The sequence below is a fragment of the Ursus americanus genome, chromosome 11, assembly GCF_024610735.1.
Source record: "Ursus americanus isolate L20-20 chromosome 11, mUrsAme1.1.p, whole genome shotgun sequence".
Taxonomy (NCBI): domain Eukaryota; kingdom Metazoa; phylum Chordata; class Mammalia; order Carnivora; family Ursidae; genus Ursus; species Ursus americanus.
In genome coordinates, this window is record NC_142137.1 from 74,571,095 (window position 1) to 74,593,044 (window position 21,950).

At 54.2% G+C, this 21,950-nt stretch overlaps 1 protein-coding gene across 3 annotated transcripts in view; it reads left to right on the forward strand.

The window, feature by feature from the left end:
* The first annotated feature begins 61 nt into the window (after nucleotides 1–61).
* The window catches only part of KIF25 (kinesin family member 25), a 50,039-nt gene continuing 28,150 nt past the window's right edge, over nucleotides 62–21,950 (forward strand). Inside the window, exons 1-7 of one of the 3 annotated variants that reach the window (XM_087865687.1) lie at nucleotides 62–2,967; nucleotides 9,018–9,083; nucleotides 13,241–13,368; nucleotides 14,875–15,020; nucleotides 15,770–15,873; nucleotides 19,077–19,165; nucleotides 21,010–21,046. In XM_087865687.1, the coding sequence (XP_087721813.1) occupies nucleotides 2,896–2,967; nucleotides 9,018–9,083; nucleotides 13,241–13,368; nucleotides 14,875–15,020; nucleotides 15,770–15,873; nucleotides 19,077–19,165; nucleotides 21,010–21,046 (642 nt within the window). In that variant the 5' untranslated portion in view covers nucleotides 62–2,895. Of the gene's footprint in view, nucleotides 2,968–9,017; nucleotides 9,084–13,240; nucleotides 13,369–14,328; nucleotides 14,719–14,805; nucleotides 15,021–15,769; nucleotides 15,874–19,076; nucleotides 19,166–21,009; nucleotides 21,047–21,950 lie in introns of those variants that run through there. The other 2 variants (XM_087865686.1, XM_045770626.2) reach the window with 2 other exon arrangements.

The following is a 21,950-nucleotide window of genomic DNA, read 5'->3' on the forward strand; positions in this document are numbered from 1 at the left end:
TGTCGTGCGGACAAAATTACATCTGTGAGCTGCACCTTTGCCTCCCGTCCCCTTCTATCTGTGTGGTCATTCACGAAAGGTCCCCTGAGGGTCGCATCTGTGTCAGGCGCTCTTTCTGGTTTGTCCTGATCATGCAGACTATTTGACAGAGGCCACGGGCCACTCTGACCGTGGTGTCCTGTGCTCAGCTCCCCACCCCTGCTTCCACGACCTGGGCACATCAGCAGACCCGGTGGTTACACAGACTTACACGGTCCCTTCATTGCCTCTTGGATTCTTAAGCACACCCTGCACATAGTAAATTGTGTGGGCCAGATATCTTGGCAATGCCTCAGTGGTGAGGATCTGCCCGAGGCGGCTCGTGGGAGGCGGTGGAGTCCCGACAGTACCCAGGTGGCGCAAGAAGGGAGCGGGGCAGTGTGTCGGGGCCAGGCGCTCTGGTTACACCAGGAGGGGCCTCGGCCCTGCCTCTCCCGGGTGCTGCCTTCTGTGCTCCCTGAGCCTCGTCCACCTTCCTTTGTGGTCCTGGAGCAGCTGTGCTGGCTGAAGGATTTCAAGGACAGCTTTCCTGCAGGAGGGAATGTCTTAGGGCTGCAGAAGCTCAGGGAGGTGTTTGGGTAGGACCAGCTGTTTACATACTGGAATGAGAATATTCTCTGGTAGTGTATTTTAATGCCCAAAAAGATGCTTTAAAGTTTGGGAGGACAGAAACTTAGAGACTGACTCAGGTTGTCTCAAGGACCATAGTTCTGTTGCTCCTCATGGAAGTAATGAGTCTAAGCTACCGAGGCTTTCTGTCGTGTACGTCATAAAAACAGCCACTGCAGGGTGTTCTAGCATGTGCTGTTGGAAAATGATTTCTGCTGCTTTGTTCCCTGGGAAACTGATTTCTTTTGGGGGCAGGGGGCCAGAGAGAGAATCTTAGCTCCACCCCCAGCACGGGGGGCCTGACAGGAGATCAGGACCCCAGCGGAAATCAAGAGGCCACCCTTTACCGCCTGTGCCACACCTGCACCCCGCGTGGGAAGCTGATGTTGAAGACTTCAGTCATACCTTCAGGGAAACAGCCACAGCATGGTCTCTGTGTCCATGTCACCTGCAGCAGGGACTGACTCTCACGGCAAAGGAGATGCCGAGTGACAGGTTTCAGTGCCCGACTATTCATCCAGTTTATTCAAAGTCATGGCGCCCCAAAAGATGCTCATGCGGGTCCACAGTGGGACCTGAAAGTCCATTCCTCTCACAGTTTATTTCACAGGTAGAACTTGTGTCTGCGCCGTGTCAGTCCCCAGGGACGCTGGTTCCAAGTGTCCCACAGCAGGTGCAGGAAGGCAGAATTCCACTGTTGACGTAAGCACAGTTCATCACCCTACACAGCAGGTGCACAGGACACTCAGGGCTTCCCAGGAGGACTCCATCTAACTCCTGGATGTCGGCCCTTCGCGGAAATGGCTTCCCTGCTGAGAGGAAGGGCTGTCGCAGGCAGAGGAGACCCCTGGGCAGAGAGGCTGCCGCCTGCAGACGTCAGGAGCCCAGGGCCAGGGCAGGAGCCCTCGGCACGGGCAGCGGCAGCCCAGGGCTCCAGGGAGGAGGGCCTTCCACTCAAGGAAACTCACAGCCTTCACGCAGCTGCCTGCAGGGGGTCTGGTCACCTGGGGAGACAGCACGGGAAGGGGTGGTAGGCGCAAGGGCCTCACGGATCGAGAGGCAGCACCTAGGTCAGCTGCTGACCAGCCACTGCTTCATCCCTTGGCACTGCTGTCCACATTCTCCCTAATCACTTAGGACATTCTGTTCTGTAGTAGCTGCGTGGGAGGAGAAAAGGCAAACAGGAGAAGTAAATTTCAGCGTATTCTTCTTAGCCCGGATGTCCGAAAACCCTGGTCAATACGGAGTCAGCACGAAAACCTGCGCATGAGGTACTCTGCATTCTTTCTCTTGGGAAGCCTTTAAAACCCAGCGTGTATTTTCCACACCGCACATAGTTGGGACCAGCTTCGGGGAGGCTAGGCTGCTGCCCGCAGCCCCGACCCACCGTGTCGAAGGCGCCGGTTCAGATGAAGGCGAGTGCAAGTGGCACCAGCGTCTGTCTCGAGAAGCGAAGCGCCTGGGGCAGGTGCAGTGGTGGGAGGGGCACAGTGGGAGAGCGGGCCACAGCACCCTGCCACTCCAGCCAGTACGGCCTGCCCGTCTCCAGTGCCGAGGCCCCAGAGTGGGAGCGCTGTGTCATGTGTGCACAGCGCGCACTCGTCACACGTGGTGCATCGTGTGTGCACATCACATGTGTGCAGGAGCTCCCCGGGCAGGGCCAGCAGGCGCACCCCCCGCCTTGCCAGCCCTCAGCAGTGCAGAAGGAGGGCTCGCGCCTGGGCGGCCGCCCCGCCAACCCCAACTCCGCGGCCTGTCTGTGTGTGTTCTGTTTCAGGCAGTGTCTTCTGCGGGGCGCGCCGTGGGAGCAGGACGCGGCTTCTTCGCAGCGACGCGGCGCCTTTGCCCTGCCTGTTCCTGCGGATCCGTTCAGTGAGTCAGCAGATGGTGAACTGAGTTCCTGCGCGCCAAACCTTGTTTGTTTGTGGACTACACAGATGACCCTCTCTCCACAGATCAACGTTCTATGGGGAAGGAAGCAATGGTCACTTGGCAGACGTGAAAAGGACAGGACAGGAGTTAGTACTTTGTACCACCCAAAGAGGCTTGTCATTTATATGGGATTCGGAACACCCACAATATTTAGGAAATAGTCTTCAAATGGAGCCCTTCCCCTCCTCCACCCCACCTTCCCCTCCCCAGGCCTCCCTCCTCCCGGGTCCATCCCCTGACCCCGTCGCCGTGGAAACCACGGGGGCGCAAACGCCCGCCCACGCAGATTCTGTCGGCTGAGAGCTGGGCCTGGCAATGCCCGCGCAGGGCGGGCGCTGGAGATGCTTCTCGGAGCAGCGGGTCAGGCAGCTGCAGCGCCAGGTACAGGTGAGCAAGTGCACGTGAGCGCAGCTGCGGCCACACCTGCAGCCCCACCGGCCTGGGCTGACCGCCCCCTCCCACCTCTGAGCTTTGGGGGCGTGGCCAGTGTGGGAGAGTTGGGGTGATGGCATCCGACGACGCGTAGGGCAGAGGCCCCCGTCATCTTCCACCTTCAGCTTGTAGGGTGTGAGGTCCTTGTCTATAGTCCCCCTCAACCTCACCCCACCCCCACCCACACCTGAGGCCTCACTGCCCCTCACCTGAGGCACCTGTGTCATCCGCCTAGGGCCCTCCTGTTACTTATTGGATGTTTACTGTTTTCTGTGCTAAATTTGGGAATACAGTGGTTAAGCAACCACACAGCTAATTGTTCTGTTCCCTGCTCTCTTGGAGTATACCCTTGAATAAAGGAATAAATAGTCAAAATAAATGTAAACCATGAATGTGACAACAACAAAACTGCGGGTGGGGGAAGGCATCACTAAAGTTTCTACATTTCCTAAAATGTCCAGTTTTCAACAAAAAATTACAAGACGTGAAAGAAACAGGAAAGTGAGACGTATCCACAGCAGGGAAACAGACAAGAAGAACATGAGCATGCAATATGTTCAAAGAACTAAAGGAAACTGCATTATGGAAGTGAAGGAAAATATGATAATTTCTCATCAGATAGAAAATATCAATAAAAAATTATTTTTTAATTAAAATCTTAGAGTTGAAAGTAACTGAAATGAGGACATTCTCTAGAGGACTCAAGAATAGATTTGAATAAACAAAAAAGGGATCAGCAAACTATTAGATTGGTAGAAATTATGCAATCCTAAAAACAGAGAGAAAATAGAAGAAAAATGAATAGAACCTCTGGAAAAGGTGTAAAACCTGTAAGCACACCAGCATTTACATCATGGGAACACCAGGAGAGAAGAGTAAGAAAGCAGGAAAAATATTCAAAGAAATAATTGCTCAAACATCCCAAATTTGTTGAAATTTGGTACACATAAGTTTAATGAACTCCAATTAGGATAAATACAAAGAGATCCACATTCACCTGCATCTTCAAAAACTAAAGAGAAAAGCAGGGAGAGAAGAATGACTTGTCATGTCAGTGCACGGGGACTGTCAGCACACCCTCATCAGCGTCAGTGGCAGTCAGGGCAGTGGGTGACACGTTCAAAGTGCCGAAAATGCTGTCAACCAAAAATCTTACATCCAGCAAAACTGTCTTATAAAAATGAAGGCAAAATAAAAGCATTCCCAAATAAACAAAATCGGAGAAAATTTGCTGCTAGCAGGGCTGCCTTATAAGAGAGGCTAAAGGAAGTCCCTCAGGCTGGAAGCAGGTGCCACCCACGGAAACACACATCCACAAAGAATGCCGGTAAAGACAGTCATGTAATTATAAAACACAGAGGAAAGGTGTATTTTTCTTCTTTGTTTCCTTCACTGACTTACAAAGCAATTGTGTAAAACAATATATGTATAATTGTGTGGTTGTAACTATAACATATAGATTGTAATATATTTGACAAAAGTGGCACAAAGGAGGTGGATGGAGGCAAAGTTTTGTTGGAGTAAGGCAGTGACACCAGATGGTAGCTTGAATGCACAGGACCAAGTGAAAGAGAGGTCAGAATGGTGAAGGCCAGCAGAGCAAACAATAAATATATATGTGCTGTCCCTTCTCCCTCAGCTTCTTTAATGAACATGAAATTTTGTAAAGTAGCCATGATCACACTGGACTGTTGCATCTGTAACATACATCGACGTGGTGTGTAACAGTACTAACACAACAGATGGAAAAGGAGAATACAGCTACAACAGGAGCATTTCTGTATCTCACTGGAATCTGACTGTAAATGTGAAGTAGACTATTCCAGGTTCAAAGTACAGGTGAGCCCTCAAGCAACCACTGAGAAAATTATTCAGAAACTAGTAGAATAGTTCATCAAAGAAATTAAGATTTCACCCCAGAAAATACTTAATGCAAAAGAAGGTAGTAAATGAGGAACCAACAAGACAGGAGGCACATAGAATACAAAAGTGAAATGTTGGGCATAAAGCCACGTCAGTGACATTCAATGTGAATGGACAAACTGTCAATCAAAAGGCAGGTACTGTCAGACTGGGTAAGAAGTCACATCTAACTACACACTGTCTGTCTACATGGGACATGTTTTAGATTCAGAGATACAAATAGGTTGTAAGCAAAAGGGTGGGGAAAGACACATCGTGCCACCATCAGCTACAAGCAGACTGAGTGACTGTACTAATATCAGACAAAATAGACTTTCAGATGAAAACAATGTTAACTACAGATAAAGAGGGACGTTTGTTCATGATAAAAGTATCATTACATCAGGAAGATAGGAAAATTATCTGTGCACCTAACAACATGGCCCAAAATTGGCAGCATCCAAGAGAGAAAAAGACAACTCAAAAATAATAGCTGCAGACATCCACCCTCCCTTCTCAGTAATGGACAGACAGACTGGACAGAGGACCAGCAGGGAAATGGACAACTTGAACGACACTAATGAACCAACCTGACCAGGTGGATATGCACAGACCAGCCTGCCCACACAGCAGGAGGATGCAGTCTTCTCACGTGCGCACGGCGGGCTCTCCGGGTTAGACAACCTGCCAGCCACAGAGAAGCCTGAACACATGGAAAAGGATAAAGAGCATATCAAGTATATTCTCCAGTAACAATAGAGGGGAGTTAGAAATTAATAACAAAAATGAATTTGGGAAATTCACAAATAGGTGAAAATTAAATAAGACAGTCTTAAATACCCAGTGGATGAAAGAAGAAATCACAAAGGAGGTCAGGGACTATTTTGACAGGAGTGAAAGTGAAGACGCCACATAGCCAAGTCCATGGGATGCAGCTAGAGCAGCCCCTGAAGGAGCATTCGTAGACGTAACACCTACTCTAAACAAGAAGGCAGCTCCCACAACAACAGCCTGAACTTCCACCTCAAGGCACTGGAGGAAGCAGTGAAGCCAGACTGAAAGGCAGCAGAACAAAAGCACGACAGAGACTAGAGCAGAAACAAGTGCAACAGAGCCTGGAAAAACTCTACAGAAAATGAAGCAGAAGAGGGCTCTGTGAAAAGATGAACCAAACTGGCAGACGCTTCGTTTGACTCAATAAAATTAATAAAATCAAGAAGAGAAGAGAGAGCATTACTACCAGCTTCACAGAAATAAAAAGGGAGCCTCGGACGTGCTGTGAACAGCACCGCTGACAAGTCAACCTGGATGAGATGCTCAGATTCCTGCAGAGACACAGATCAGCAAAACCGACTCAGGAAGAGGTAGGAGATGTGAACACAACTGTAATGCACTGAGGTTACATGAGGAATCAGAAATCTCACAAAGGAGAGCCCAAGCCCAGACAGCTTCCCTGGTGAATTCTACCGAACATTTAGAAAGGAATTAATACCCATCCTTCACAAACTCTTCCGAAAAATAGAAAGGAGGGAACACTTCCCATTCCATGAGACCAGTATTGCCCTGATGCCAAAACCACATGAAAACCTCACAAGAAAACTCCAGAGCAGTATCTCTTATGAATATAGATGTAAAAATCTTCAAAAAACACTGGCAAACTGAATCCAGTGGTATATAAAAAGGATTATAACCATGCCCAAGTGGGAGCTAGACCCCCAACGGTCTAGCATTCCAAAGTCAGTTAATGTGATAGACTGCATCAATAGAAGAAAGGACAAATCCCATGATCGTTTTGATAGATCCAGAAAAATGCTTTTGACAAAATTTAACTCCCCTTCATGATGAAAACACTCGACCAACTAGGAACAGATGGCGACTCCTCAAGCTGATAAAGGGACGTCCATGAAACCCCCCAGCTGACACACTTACGGTGAAAGGAACGAGATGAACAGATCCACTCTCACCACGTCCATTCACTACCTTCCCGGACGTGCTTGTCTGCGTTGTAGGCAAGAAGACAGAAGGAAAAAGGACCTATCAGAAAGGAGACAATTTTCGTTTGCAGATGACATGATCTCATATGTGGAAAATCCCAAGGAGTCCACCAAAAAACACGATTGGCCCTAGTAAGTGCTTTCAGCAAGGTTGAAGAATATAAGATACAGGTCCAAAATCTATTGTATTTCTACTTCATAACAATGAAAAACACAAAAATGAAATTAAAAACAACAATTCCACTTAGAATATCATCAAAGATCATTAAATGCTTTGGAAGAAATTTAAGCGCAGATCGCAGACCTGCACATTGGAAATGACGGTCAGCATTAGCCGTCAGGGCTCAAATCGCAGCGACACAACCCTTGCTACCCACTCGACAGCGGTGCGTAGAGAGACGGAGGGTAAGTTTTGGCAAGGGTGCGGACAGCTTGGAATTGTCACGCACTGCAGGTGGGAGTGTGCGGCTCCTCAGACGCTAACCAGAGGTAGCACACGTGGCTCCCATCCTAGGAACACATGCAGGCGAAAGGGAAACGTGTGTCCCACCAAAACTCGTTCAGGAATGTCCCAGCCATACTTCCCAGAATAACTAAAAACTGGAAACTGCCCGAGTGTCCTTCAGCTGATGAATGGGTAAATACATGTGGTGCAGTGGTACAGTCGAATATAATTGGGTAGGATGCCACGGCACGGTTCAGCCCTGAGAACGAGGTGGCCAGTGAAGGAAGCCGCTCGCAGGGGGCTACGTGTCCTATGATTCCACTGATGCAAACTGTCCGGAAGTGGCAAATCTTTAGAGACAGTACGTTAGTGGTCTCCTAGGGCTGGGTTGGGGGTGGTCGGGGTGATGGCTAAGGGGCTTCCTTTTGGGGTAACGAAAATATTCTCAGACTGATTTTGGTGACGGTGGCAAAGCTGTGAGTACACCCAAGCCGCCGATTGTGTACGCGGGGGCTGAGTTGCATGGACGTGAAATACAGCCCCATAACGCTGCAGTCAGGGGCGGCGTCTTGGTGGATGCCAAAAGTGGGCTTCTGTGGAAATAGTCAAGGTTTTTTTTTAAGAGGTGAAATGGACTGAACATGGTAACAAAGTCCACATGACAGCCAGGTTTCTGGTTTTATAACCAGTCACAAAGAGATTGTCCCGAAATGATCACAGTTCTCCAAGAGCTGTGCATCATCAGTGGGCTTGGGAGGGATTCCCTGTAGAAAGGACGGCCCCTGAGCCACCTTCCCAGAAACGCATGCTTTCCTGTCCACCAAGGCCCCCAGCGGCTGGCTTGCTCAGCATTTACTGTAAATAGCTCATATTTAAACTCCTCTGCTTAAAATCCTGCAGACAACATTGCCTTTTTCCCTGTCGTTCCTCCTCCCAGACCTCAGCCTCCTCCCCAGAGTCTCACCTTCTCTGTGCTCCTCAATTCAGCAAACTCATTCCTGCCTCAGGGCCTTTGCACGTGCTTTTCCCTTTGCTCTGGTTTTCTCGCTGGCCCTGCCAGCGCTCCTCCCCCTCGCACAGCGGCCCTGTCTCTGAACCCACATCACTGTTTTAACTGTGGTGCCCCCGCTGTTCCCCCAGCTCACTTATCCCATACACTGGCTTTTCCACGTCTCCCCATGAGTATGGGAACCTGCACCTGATTGGTTCACGTCTGTGTCCACAACCCCCAGACAAGTGCCTGGCACATGACAGATTTCTAACAGACAGCATTTGAATGTGAGTTATGCAGGGAAAGAAGTGCTGATCTGGTGTTCCAGATTTTAATTTGCATATAGGTCACCTGGAGCTCTCGCTAAAATGCAGACTATGGCAGATTTGGGGCTTTTTGAGCAGCTTGATTGGGGCATAACTTATATACCATAATGCAGGACTCTGCTTGTCCAGCAAGCCCCCAGATGCTGCAGTTGGGGGCCCACCCTTGGAGTAGGGGTCGTAGACGTGGAGCACGGGGGCACCTGTCTGCATCAGAAGCAGTTCCCACTCCAGCTGGTCTCCTCCCGCAGCTCTTCATGGACGTGGGTGCTGGCTTCCTTCTGAGGGTGGCGTGCTTACTGATGAAGATCAGTTATGGTGATAATTTCCCTTTTTGGTCTTGGTTGTAGGTCAAAGAAGAGCGGATAGTTGAACTGGAAACCGAAAATGCTGTCCTTCACCTGAGACTGGCCCAGGTAGTGCCCCCACGCATCCAGCAGGTGAAGCTGGACCGAGTCCTGCCTGGGAGGACTTCTTCCCCCTGCCCGTCCCAGGTCTTCTTCCCTCTCTCCCATCCACTGCGTTGGACTCCTGTGCTGCACGAGCTTTAATCCCCGTGCTCACGAGTATCTAGGGAGTAATGAATTAGTGAGGTCCCTGCGCTTCACTGAGGTCGAACTTAATGGACATGACTCCCCCCAGCTGAAACGTACAAGTGGGTGTTCAGTGCACTCGTGGTTGTGCAGCCATCATGACACCCCCTTCACCTGCACCCCGAAGACCCTCGTGCTGCTGGAGTTCATCCCCTGCTCCCAGACCAATTCTGACATCTTGGCACAGATGCTTGCATGATTCGAACCAGATCTGTCTACCTCAAGGGTCTGAGCTCCACGCTGGAAGGGTGGGAGCACGGCGGAGAGCGCCAGGTGGGAGCCTGTCCATTCCGGTCTCACACGGCCAGCCGCTGCTGCCACCTGAAGATGCAGGTGGGCCCTGTGTGCCGCAGCAGTCCATGTGGGAGGAGAAGGCCACGTGAAGATGGAGCAGGGGGCATCCACAGGTGCACTGACGCGGCCACGGCCAGGACGCCTCGGTGGCCACGGGAGCCGGAGAGAGCCACGGAGCCTCTGCCCGCATGGCCGGCCGCACCTGGATTCCGGACGCTGGCCTCCAGGACCGCGAGCGGATGCACTTGTGTTGTCCTAAGTCTCCCAGGTGGTGGTGGTTTGTTATGAAGGCAAGTTTGGAAAGAGCGCATCTGAGTTCCTCATCTTTAAGTTACGACCCCTGCAGATACCTCCTCACGGCAGAACCACGTCTTCAAACTCTTGACGCTCCTCGAATAACCCTGCCAAGTTTCGCTGAACCAAATTCGTTGCACTAAATCGTAGATGAAGTTAGCACGATTCGTACTGCTTCCTAAATTAAGTATCAATTTGTTTGTTTTGGTGGCGCTTCCGGCCCAAGCCCTGGAAAGCACATCCCCTGTGTTGCACCTGAGCTTCGGAAGAGCATGGACGGGGAAGAAGCGGCCGGCCGGCGGCGGATGCGGCAGGTGCCTGGGAGCCGCGCTGCTGACCTTCTTGGCTGCAGGAAGCCCACAGCAGACTTCCAGCCCGGGCGCTGGGGCCCTTCCCCCTGCCGCAGGGTCAGAGGCGCAGAGCAGGTGGAATTGCGGAGTCTGCGACCTTCTGCTGGTGAGGGTTGCCACAGAGCACCTGCGGTGTTTCCAGACATCAATGACATGAAATTAAGAACATATTTTTCACATTTAAGATTGTTAGGTGTACCGCGTCAGTTCTACAAAGCCTGTAAATTTTTGGCATTTGTATGGTAAGGCCCTCTTAGTCATTTTTGATGATTATAAAAGAGAACATCTTCATTCTTGTGGCCCACGCCCCCTGCTCCGCCCGTGTGCCTGGGTGGAGACGGGTGGGGTGCATCTGGGTCGTGAGCCGGGCACGCGGGGCTCTGCCAGGGCCGCTGTCTGCTGGACTCCGTCCTCTCTGTGCAGAAAGTGGCTGGTCCCGGCTCTGGGACAGCTCCTCCCACCCGTGGACACTGTTCCTTTTTTCAGTGTCTCCCCCAAAATGAGTCCGACCGCCTTCCCAGAGCCTCTGTGGCTGCCCACTCCCCCTGGACGCCTGCAGCTTTCTGCCCGTTTCTCCGAGACCAGCCCAGCCCTGGAGGCCAGGCAGCCCCACGTCCAGTGCACAGGACTCGGTCGCTCCCCTCTGAATTCCTGCTGGACCTACAGGCGATACCGGGGACTTTAGGATACAGCTCTGCATATTTACATGTACATTATTTTGTTTCTGGAGAGAATCTGAGCCTTGTGATTTTAGGGCCTTCATTTTGCTTCAGTTTTGTCTTCGGTCACCCGAGGGGTGGAGGCAGTGAGCCCTATGGTGCCCCGAGTGCTGGTCTGTACGAGTCTGTGCCCACACGGCTCCCGGCACGTGCTGTGCGGGCCGCTCGAGAGGTGGTCTGTGGTCGTCATAATCCCACGGATGGGCGGTTCTCCTGGGCTTCCCTGTGGCGTAACAGATTCTCCAGCCTCATCAGTGGCCCTAGCCAGCTGCCACCTCCGTGTCCCATTCACTGTTGCACGTGGAGCTCAGACGTCCACCCTGCTCCTGGCGCAGGAAGAATTTGCTTGATGTGGTTTCAGGAGCATTACAGCCAAAAGCTTTGACTGAAAGAAAACAGCCGTCCTCAGGGTTTGGAGTCTAGGGAAAACGTTGGTTTCAATCACATGTGAACTGGCAGGAAGCCTCGGCCTCGGGGGTGGAGGATGCGGACTCAGCTGCGTTGGGCCGGCGCGGACCCCTGACCGTCAGACGGGTCCGTCCAGAGAGGCACGAGCACACCTCTTTCTGGCACCTGCCGGACGTCTCCCACTCTGGAGCATAAATGCAAGGGAGTGCAATGCTACTCGAGTTAACAGAACACTCTGTCCCATCTGCCCCCAGAATTCATTTACTGACCACCATGGTGCTTTCCTGCTTTTACGGTATTGAGTGGGATTCAGTCAAAGCTCCTGATGCACCTCCTGACGCCGATGAGCCTGATCAGGTGAAACTGCCGTCTGGAGTACTTTATTTCCTTTCTGTCACCAGAGGAGCGCCCAGGCCTGTGTGACGGTCAGCCAAGAGCAGAGCCTTGAGTCCCCGGGTCGTGCTCCTTGCGAGCTCATCCCCGTGAGATGTGGACTGTCCGCAGCCGTCGGCACGGAGGGAGTGTGGTGGGCCGCAGCGTGCAGAGCCGTGGATCTACGGGCAGGCTTCCCGCCCGACGCAAAGGGGGCCAGCCTCTGCCCAGCTCACGGCAGCCTTGCCTGTTACCTGCTGCAGAAAGAATCGTAGTGAGGGACGTTCAAACACCCAGAAAATCATATTTGGCATCAGAGAAAGATCCCCAGCTAGGTGGGGCCCCGACGCCCGATGCTCAGCGGCTGGCCTCCGTTTCTGGAGCGGGCGGCGCAGGTCCTCAGGGGGCTTCATCCCACGCCCTGGGCTGTCCCCACACCGGCCTCCCGCAGCAGCTCCTGTTCCACTCTCTGCCATCCCCAGTCAGGTGCAGACGCTCAGGGGGGAGCCCCGCATCCATTGGGCCTCGTCCTCACGGCAGGGGCCTGCGTCGGTGACCGTGTGTCCCACGCAGACCCCACTGCCCTGGGAGGCCTGCACCCTCCTCTGTGCTCTCCCCAAAGCAAAGCCAGTTCCACTAGGGAAGTGGGCACACACGCCCCGCGGCTCTGGGGCTGTGCACTTCCTGCTAGAACACATGGTAAATCGATCTTACCGCGTCGCAGAGGCAACGATGTCATTGTTCTCACCGTGTGGGACGGCACAGCTGCGTGTCTGAGGGGAGACCTTCTGCAGTACTTACGAGCTGCAAGGACACCGTGGGGAAGCTTCGACACTCACTGTGGAGAACAAACCAAAACAAAGAGCAAAACCCCAAATGCATCACCTTTTCCTCGGGACCTGAGTTATGGCCCCTCCCCAGCTGGCCACGCGGCCCAGGGACCGGGAGCTGCAGTGGCCCTTGTCTTGTCCCAGCATGTCCCCTCCCAGACGTTCCCAGGTTGTCCCTGAATGTGTCCTGACTCATGTACTCTGTCCCCCGTGACAGCCCCCTTCACTCCACCCTACTCCGCCGAGCTCCCAGACCCATCTTCCTAAACAAGTATGTGTCGTGAAAATCCCCGCCGTCTTGGCATTGCCCTGAAGAAAACACCCAGGCACTGACCCTATTATTGACGAGGCCTGCGGCCTCCCCCTCACCCCCGTTCCCCTCACTGTTCTCTCCATTGTTGCGTCGACCAGACAACCTGGACCCTTAAACCCCTGTTGCACGCGGATGTCTTCAGGCTCAGCCGCCCTGCACCCCGCGTCCACACGGCCCTACCTCCGCACCCCTCCCCGTGCCGCCCCACCTGCACCCCCGTCCCAGGGCCGCCCCACCTGCACGGGCCCTGTGCAGCGCGAGTGGTGTGGGCCGGGCAGCGGTTTCCTGCACGCAAGTGGGGCTCAGTGGACAAGGGGTGAATATTCTCCCCTCAGAGAAAGTGCACCTGCCCCAAGGTGTTCAGACTTTGAATCGTCCTTTATTCTCTTGTGCACAACAGTACCGAGGAATGACCGGAACGGGGGGCAGCACGGCCGCAGGACTCTGCTCCCGGTGCCACGAGCGGGACCCCCTATGGAGAAGCGCAGCCCCGGCCGCACCCCAGCTCCGCCGCGGAGTTCAGGTAGGAGCGGTTCCCCATAAGCTGGACGCTCTGTTTACGCAGCGGATTCGTGTCCCGTAACTCACAGCGCTTGCTTTCTGGTGAAACCGTGGATGTTATGCCCGTCAGGAGAGATGTACTCTTGAGAGATTAAAAGGAGCTTGACGTAAGGAAGCCGCGCTCCTCGGTTACCAGTCGTGGATTTTCCAGCACGGTTTACCCACGTGGCCTTCTTTACTAGACGGGGGCAGCATTCCTGTGCCTGTGATGCTCTGCCTTCCTTGCGGCTACCTGCTGAATAGGAGGCCTGGGTCCTGAGTCCACGTGGGAAGGAGAAGCTCTGTGTGGCCGTGGGCCGGGCTGTGTGGCACCGCCCTGCTCCCGCTATGCTCCTCTTCCTGACTCCAGTGTCAAATGGTAGAAAACGGCTTAATGCAGGTCAGGTTAACCAGGACACACGCCACCGCGGTCCCAGGGGAGCCGCTCCTGGTGGAACTGCTAGGGCGGCTGGGAAGAACAGTCGGAAACGTGGCCATGGCCCTAACGCACCTGGCAGCTCTCCAGGGTGACACGGTGCTGCAGTATTTTTATACCATCCTGTGATTAGGAGCATTGTTCACCTTTCGTTACAAACAATGTGACCAGGGTAGAAGCTAGAAGGGAAAAAAAGATCGTTATCACAACAACAAAAACGCCATCTGTAAACATGATTAGTCTGCCCAGAGAGGCTTGTTTTTCCTCCCCACGAACTGAACTGCGGGAAAGCTTGCAGAATAGATTTATGTAGGATGAATCCTTTGTCGTCTTGCAGCTCAGTGGAAGGGGCTCCATCTCTGACAAAAGTGGGTAACTTTATCTGCATTCCGTGTACTAAAGATACTATAATTTAATTCCATATGGACATTTTATCGGAATGTTTCCCAAACATCTGGAAACAGTCTCCATTTTACAGAAGAGAAAGACTTAAGAAACCAAGGACACGTATCTTAGATTGGCTGGGATTTCGTGATTTGCTTGCTAGATGCCAAACTGCAGGACGTCAGCTCCTTCCTTCTGGGCCTTTTGTCCTGGTGCCAAACAGTGTCTGTCGCACGGCCTCAGAAGGGAAGAGCCCCTGACGTGGGGGATACCGCTTATCAGCTCCATTGTCCCCAGAGTTCTCTAAATGCTCTCGCAGGTGTACCTGGACACGGGTCACACGCGCACAGGGGCCAGCATGGCTCTCGTTATGTGCTCAGGACAGTGTGGCCCCAAGGGTGGTCACGACAAGAGACCAGAGCTGTGTTCCTGTGTGCAGAGGGTGGCATGGGGGCTGGGGCTGGGTCAGCCTCGCGAGGAAGTCCACAGCGGACAGAAAGCTGTCCTCCATCTAACGTGTAAGAACTTCAGCTCTAAATAGATTTAGTTCGTGGGAAATTGTGTGCATGGTTGTGTTATCGTGTGGCTGTGTTCTTATCTTATAGACACTTAGGTGATGGCTCCCTACGGTGCAATGTGGTCAATAGCATCCTCTCGGTTGTGTGTGTTCTTATGGTCCAGACACTGCAGCAAGATATAGAGGCACTGCGGGCCTCTGCCCTGGAGGTTTTCAGAGCTTGCCGGGAGCACCTGCAGGACGGTCTTTCCGAAGTGGTGGCGGCTGTCCAGAGGGCACAGCTCTGCCACCAGGCTCTGCTGGGTAAGCCGTGGCCCTAACCCAGTGGCAGCTCAGCCTATTGGGCGGAAACAGAGGACCCCCAGGGAGGGGAGTTGGCATCTGCTGTGACTTTGTGCTGCTCCTGGGCGTGGACACGGGCAGACCCCGAGGCAGGGCTGGGGCCACAGTCCTGGTGGCCACGCCCCTCAGGGAGTCCCCTCTCCTCTTGGGACGGCAAGAGGCTCTCTTGACGTTGCTGCCTTCCCTGCATGGGGGCTGTGTCCCCGCTGAGCCTCCTGTGTCAGATGTTCCTGAAATGCGGTGTGACATCGCATTCTGTCCATTCAGCTCTTTCTTGGGCTTGGTCACTACTGGGTGGAGACGGGGATGTTCTTGTCACCTACCAGACCTACAGCCCAGGGAGCAAGATGCTTTGGCCCCAGGGCTGTAAGTCCTCTCCCTGGTAGCACCATAGGAATGAAGGCGAACTGGTTGGGTGGGGCCCTCCTGCTGGGTCTCAGGCCAGGGACAGGCACGCACGTGTGTGCTCACGTGCCGTCCTCCATGTCACGTGCTCCAGGAACGGGGACAGTACTGTTACCTAATGGGCAATGATGTGCCTCGGCCCTGAAAAAGGGGGGTGATTTACAGAAAACCGGGGGAAGGGGAGAAGAGCCCGGCTTTCCCTCAGGACGCCAAAGTCTCCTGCAAGTGGAGCAGGTCACGGGGAGAGGTTTGAAGATCCTCTCCTGAAAACCTCACTGGCACTTGGGGTAAAATTGTCCCCGCAGCTTGGCAGTCAAAGGCGGGTCACCTTGAGCGGTCCTTGCAGGAAGTAAACACGCGGTATGAGCTGGAGAAGCAGAAGAGGAAGGTGCTTCACAATCGTTTGGTGGTGAGCAGTCATTCACGGTTCCCAGAGAAGGGTGGCAGGAAAGGGGACCTGGAAGAGGGACTTCAATGAAAGGTAGGGGTGGGGGTGGGGCGGTGGACGGCAGAGGGAGGTGTGGCCCTCAGGGAGGTGTGGCCAGTGGGGAGGTGTGGCCCATGTGGGAGGCGTGGCCCGCAGGCACGGAGGGGGCTGGGCTGATGGGTCAAGGGGTGGGATGGGATCCGGATGGGACCGGACCAGCCCCTGGGGCCTCCAGGTGGGCGGTCAGACACTCAGCTGAGCTCGAGGGCGGGGGGCCAGGGAGGGGCACACGTTTGCGCAGGGGTCTGCGGAGGGCGCGCACGCCCTGAATGGTGAGCGGGGATCCTTAGAGCTCAGCCTTCCTGGCCAGCCCTGACCCCAGCTTTCTTCCGCCGCCATCAGCAGGATGCCTAGGATGGCTCGCTTTCCTCTCTTAAGCAGTGTGGAGTCTGAGGCCCAGGAGGTGTGAAGACCCCGGGTTCCATTCCTGTACAGGACGAGGCCGGGGTTGATGGTTTGTTGGATGAACTTGGCTTCGGTGAGGTTTGCTGGCGTGCAGGAGCCCCGGCAGTTCAGTCCCACTGAGCCTATGCTCCTGGGAACTCCCGGGCCAGGGCTCCCCCATGGGTTAGTAGGAGTGGCTCTCACTGTCCGCGAGGCTGTCACCCCGTGTGGCTCGGGCTCTAGGCCAGGACAGCAGAGCACATCCACGGCGCGCTTCCTGCCGACCAGGTACTCTGTAAGCACCTTGGTGCATGTTCCTACTTGGTCTTGACAGCCGTGTCGCCCTGCTGCAAAGACCAGGTGAGAGGTGAGCGAGGAGCCGCCGTGCCAGCACTCTCCCCGGGCGCCTGAAAGGGCCAGGCGGGCCCTCGGGCAAGAATCAGGTCCAGGTGGGACAAGGCTTGGCGCTCCGGCTGCGTTCTGTGCTCCGGAAGACATGCCAGCTGACCACAGGTCCCGGCATCAGGGAGGCCCAGGGACACGACAGCCCTACAGTCTGTAAATCAGTTGGGTGCTTCACTTACCCAGTGTTTACCAAGTAAAAGCAGCTCTGCCTCATGACTGATTGACTCAACTGGCTGTGAGTCCCGGGTAAGAATCAGGGATCGCTGAAGGATGCTTTCTGAGCACTTGGAGAACACGTCGCTCCCTGGAACCAGCGGAAGTGTATGGGAACGACAGTGTTCTCGTGTCCTTTCCAGGTATTACATCAAGAAAGGGGAGAGATGTGGGGTATCTGGTCTTCAGCCAGGCATTTGCAAAAGTGTGACATGAAATATTAACGAACAGAACGTCAGTATGAGAGCTGTGAGCCATCCCTCACAGGCCAGCCCCCCCCCCCCCCCCAGTTTTTGGACTCTGTGGAAGTGGTGAGGGAGAGACAGGCCTGCCGAGCCAGGGACTCCCGCCCGGATGACAGCCAGGAAAGGGGCCGTGTAGGGACGTCCTCTGGGCTCTGTCCAGACTCTCTGGATCCTAATTCTTACTGACTTGATGGAGATGGAAAAGCATATTATTGTATTTGAGGATATGAATTTGAAAGGGATTTATAGCAAACACATTGAATGGCAAAGAGTATCCCAAAATATTTCCACAGGCTAGAGCGCTAGGCTCAAGCAGAGCAAGTAGGCTACAAAATGCCCAGTACCCAGGTGCAGACTGAGGACATGGGACGAGAGGAGGAGCTCGGGAAAGCTGCACGAGGACAGGTGACCGCCGGCGACTGCCGTGCCTTGTGAGCTAAGATCACTTTTTAAGTAGAAAACGTGTTGGAACTCTCATCACCGTCATGGTCGTTGTGGGTGTTAGCAGGAGTCCCTCCTGCTGCCCTGCCACAGGAGTCCGCACTGCAGGCTCAGTCTGGGGACCTGGTCCCTCACGCCCAGGCTTCTCAGACCACATCCCACTGTGCCGATGGATGCCCGGGTGCCGTGGAGTGGAGGTGGCCGTCCCTTTCACTGGGTGACACTTCTTCACTCACTGGTGCAGCCACCACCCAGGTCACCTGACACCGCCCTTCACCTGCCTTCTCCCAGTTTCTCCCGCCCGGCCCTCCCCCTCCTTCTGCACGGTCTTTCCCGTCTGGTGACACAGTGTGGGCTCGGTTCCCAAGGCCACGTCTTGTTCCACAGAATGCTGGATTCTGGCAAAGCTGCAGCCATGCTGACAGTTCCCCTGTTTTCCCACGGTGTGTCTATCGTCTGGGGGGCTGGGGAGGAGCAGAGGCTCCGTTCGGGTGAATGCAGAATTCCTGGTTTTAGGTGATGATCCCAAGCACGGAATAGGTCGTCGGTGTCAGGGGCTGCCAAGTAAGCTGGGGGTTGCTCGGCTGCAAGGGCGGGAGAATATCAGAACACCAGAAACGTGCGCCTGGAGATGTGCTGCTCATTCCGGGCACGGTGCTTCGGGAGGGATAAAACCAGACGAGGCTGCCTTAGCCATTTGGGGAGTGCGGCACACAACATGCGCGGGGTGGGGGGGTGCTGGTGGGAGTGAGCGCGGAAGGGCGGTCCGGGGGACACAGTGGCAGACTTTGTGTTTCTGACACGCTGTCCTGTGGAGGAGGAAGAGACGTCCTCATCATGGCTCCAGCGTCGTCAAAGGACCAGTGGGTGAACGAGGCCAGCGTGGGGCCAGAGGGAGGGGTGCGGCAGAGCCAGGGTCCCGCAGGAGCTGGCCACTCCCCGTCACTCGTGGGCCGAGCGCAGACGTGCACACTGCCGTGCTCGCGTAAAGCGGCACGTGTCTCGGACCGCGGGCATGTGTGGCGCTGCTGCCACACTCCACAGCCGTCGGTTCTCCCTCTGTGGTTGTCTCCGCGATATCCCGTCCGGCCACGGTCTAGACGAAGGCTTTGCAGGGCCTGGAAAAGTAGCAGAAGTACCAGATTTCAGAAACGTCCCCTAAAATGCCTCACAAGTGGGATGCAGGTGGCCTTTGAGAGGTGTTTTCCTGATACTTATCACATGATCATCATTTGCCAAGTGAACAAATTTACGTGGGGATTTTCAAAAAGCTTTAAAAGAGCACTGACCGCCCGGGGTGGTGTTCAAAACCGGGGTGTGGGTGGGCAGGCCAAGGCTCGCGTCCTGTGAGGCGGTACCCGGGATGCGTTCTCTGAGGAAGCAGATGGTCCACGCAGCTGTGCGCCTCAGCTCACAGGTGCCAACTCTCTGTCGTAGGAGCTGAAAGGAAATATCCGAGTTCACTGCCGGATCCGCCCCCTGTTGCCCTTCGATAAGGAATTGGATGATGCAGCTTCACAGGACAGGTAATCTGCATTTGCACTGGGCGTGCGTGTGCGTGTGCAAGCGTGTGTGTATGTCTAGTTTAAGGAAAGAGGGCAGCAGTTTCCCGTGCCTCCAGTGTTCCTACGGCGGGCCCCAGGGCAGAGTTTCTCATGCTCTGGGTGAGGGTTGTTTTCTGGAAGGACCGGAGCAGCTAGAGGCCGCCGGAATGTGGCTTGAACGTGGCCAGGATCTCTGCGCGGGCTCCGTGTGCGTCGTAGGGGTTCTGCTGCGCGATGGCTCAGGCCTGTTTCAGCGACTGGCTGGGCCGAGCTCTGGCTGGCCCTTTCTCTGTGTGTTAGTCCGTGAGAGGGGAGGGGCGTCCTTCTTTCCTTACTCCGGAGACCCCTCAGGGGTGCGAGAAGGTCATGAGTGTTGACGCAGCTGCTATCTGTGACTCGGAGAGAGTTTTGATGGTATTAATGAGTAACACAGAGTTATCTGAAATTGTTTTAGTTGGCTGTTTACTTGAAAACCATACTCAATAGGGCTTTCCCTTCTTCCCTGGATGAAACAAACCCGCATGGAAAGGTCCGCCCCGCTGCCTGCAGAATGGATTCCACATTCGGGGCCCTCCAACCCACGCGATGCCACACACTAGCCCCCTGCTTCCCTTAGGTCAGCCTCCTAGGTGGCTCTGTAGCCAACAGGCCCTCCCTCTGCCCTGTGAGTTGGCTCATGTCGGGGTCCTCCCCTCGCCCGCCCAAATCTTGCTCTTCCGGAAGGGCCTCCCTCAGGTCTCACGGATGTGTATACCCTACAGCCTAGCCCGTGACTTTGGAAGGTCTTCGGATGGCCTGGGCCAGCCCTACAGCACGAAACACAGTTGGTACCTTTTTGACAGCAACTGAATCTAGTTAGCTCAGTCCTTCCTGAGCCGTGGTGGCTGGTGGTTAGCCGCCGTTTGTCGGGCCTGAAAGTCAGGTGTGTCGGGAACTGTGGTGTAACCAGCCGGCGGTCCCCTGGTGCCGCGTCTCCACCAGCAGGTGGTTTCCCGTTGCCATAGCAGCATTCCAGCTGCTGGCGTTGGGCTGTTTCCATCATCGCAGGAAGCCCCGCTGTTGAGCTTCTCAGCACTTCACCGGAGGCCTCGTGAGCTTTGTTCGTGCTCCTAGCTCGCTTACGTTCGTTTGACGTTTGCTCTGAAGCACGTTGCATTTTTCCAGGTTCACGACTGCCCTCCAACACCCGAGTTCCTGAAGACAGAGACTATGCTGTAAGGTTTGCTGTCCATCAGCCACCCCCGAGACTCGGGGCAGAGATGTTATTTCACTCCTACGACACACAGGAGTATGGAATAAGAGCAGAGGTGTGAGAGAAATCATTTCCAGAGAACGTGAAAAGGAAGGAGGAGAGGGGACACTGAGGAAAGGGGAGAAAATCAGAGACGATGCAAGAGGGAGGCGTGAGGCAGAAGAGAGGGGCGGAGAGACAAAGCCAGCGGCAAGGAGAGGACCAGTAGGGAGGACCAGAAAGAGAAAACAAAAGGAGGGCTCAGCAGAAACAAGAGTGTGGAAGAGTTTCGGGGCACCTGGGTGTCTCGGTTGGTTAAGCGGCCGACTCCTGATTTCGGCTCAGGTCACGATCTCAGGGTCCTGGGATTGAGCCCCACATTGGGCTCTGCATTCAGCAAAGAGTCCACTTGAGATTCTCTGTTCCTCCCCCTCTGCCCCTTTCCCCACATGCTCTCTCTCTCACTCTCTTTTTAAGGAAGGGAGGGAGGGAGGGAAGGAAGGAAGGAGGTGAAGAGTGTGGAAGAGTTTGTATGTTGGGGAAACAGATGGAAACTCCACAGTGATGTGTATTTTCACTGTCCTTCTACCCCCAGCTCCATGCCTGCGGGAGTGGTCCACGCCGTCGATGACGTGAGTGACATCCCCAACACACTGTCTTTGGAGAAGCTTTCTGTGTGATGGTTCACATAGTCCCCAGATATTTCAACCCCTGAGAGTAATTCAGAGATGGGTGAACACAGAGTAATTTCCTCCTTTACTCCATGCCTCCTGGATAATGAGATGGGTTCTATTGCTTGATTTCCACGGGAGCGAGGAATTAATGAGGCTCTGGGTGCACTTCCCTCGTCTGAAGCCACAAGGCTCCTAACCGTGGGAGTGTGTGAGGAAAGTCGCTTCACCTTCGTCTTACCCTGGTTTTCCGGCTCCCAAATCAGCACGTGCATGAACGGGACGTGAGGGTGAGAGCTAAAGGAGGAAACACAAGTCTAGAACCAATGCAGCTGAGCTTGACCTGTGTGGTTTTAAATTTATGCAGTGGCCATATTTACTGCCAGCTCAGGGTCTTGTGTTCACTTCAGAACCTGCGTGTTTCTTAGCTTTATCTACCCAGAGGGCCTGGAAGTAACGGTGGGAACCCAGCTCCCAGCCTGGCTTCCACGTGCGGGGACGTGGGGCTCCTCGGTGACTGTGGGTGCAGAGTGCTAGAACGTCATCAGTCTGTTACTCTAAAAAGCTACAAAGAGGTAAACATTTATGATGCCTTTCCTGTATGAAATGCATTTCAGGGTAAACGGATAGTTGACTAGGGAGAGTTTTCCTTTGTAGAGGATTCTAGCTAATACAGAGAGAGTGATAAAATTAGAAGTCGGCAGTTGAAGGCCCTAATGGCGCTGGGGGACAGTCTTCAGTGGGTGCTAGACCGTTAGGGGTCAGCAGGATCTTTACCATGGAAGGTTCTGGAATCCCTTGGAACCCCGAGCCCTCGAAGTTTCCTGACAGCAAGATGCTCGGACATTAGGAAGTGGTGATGGGA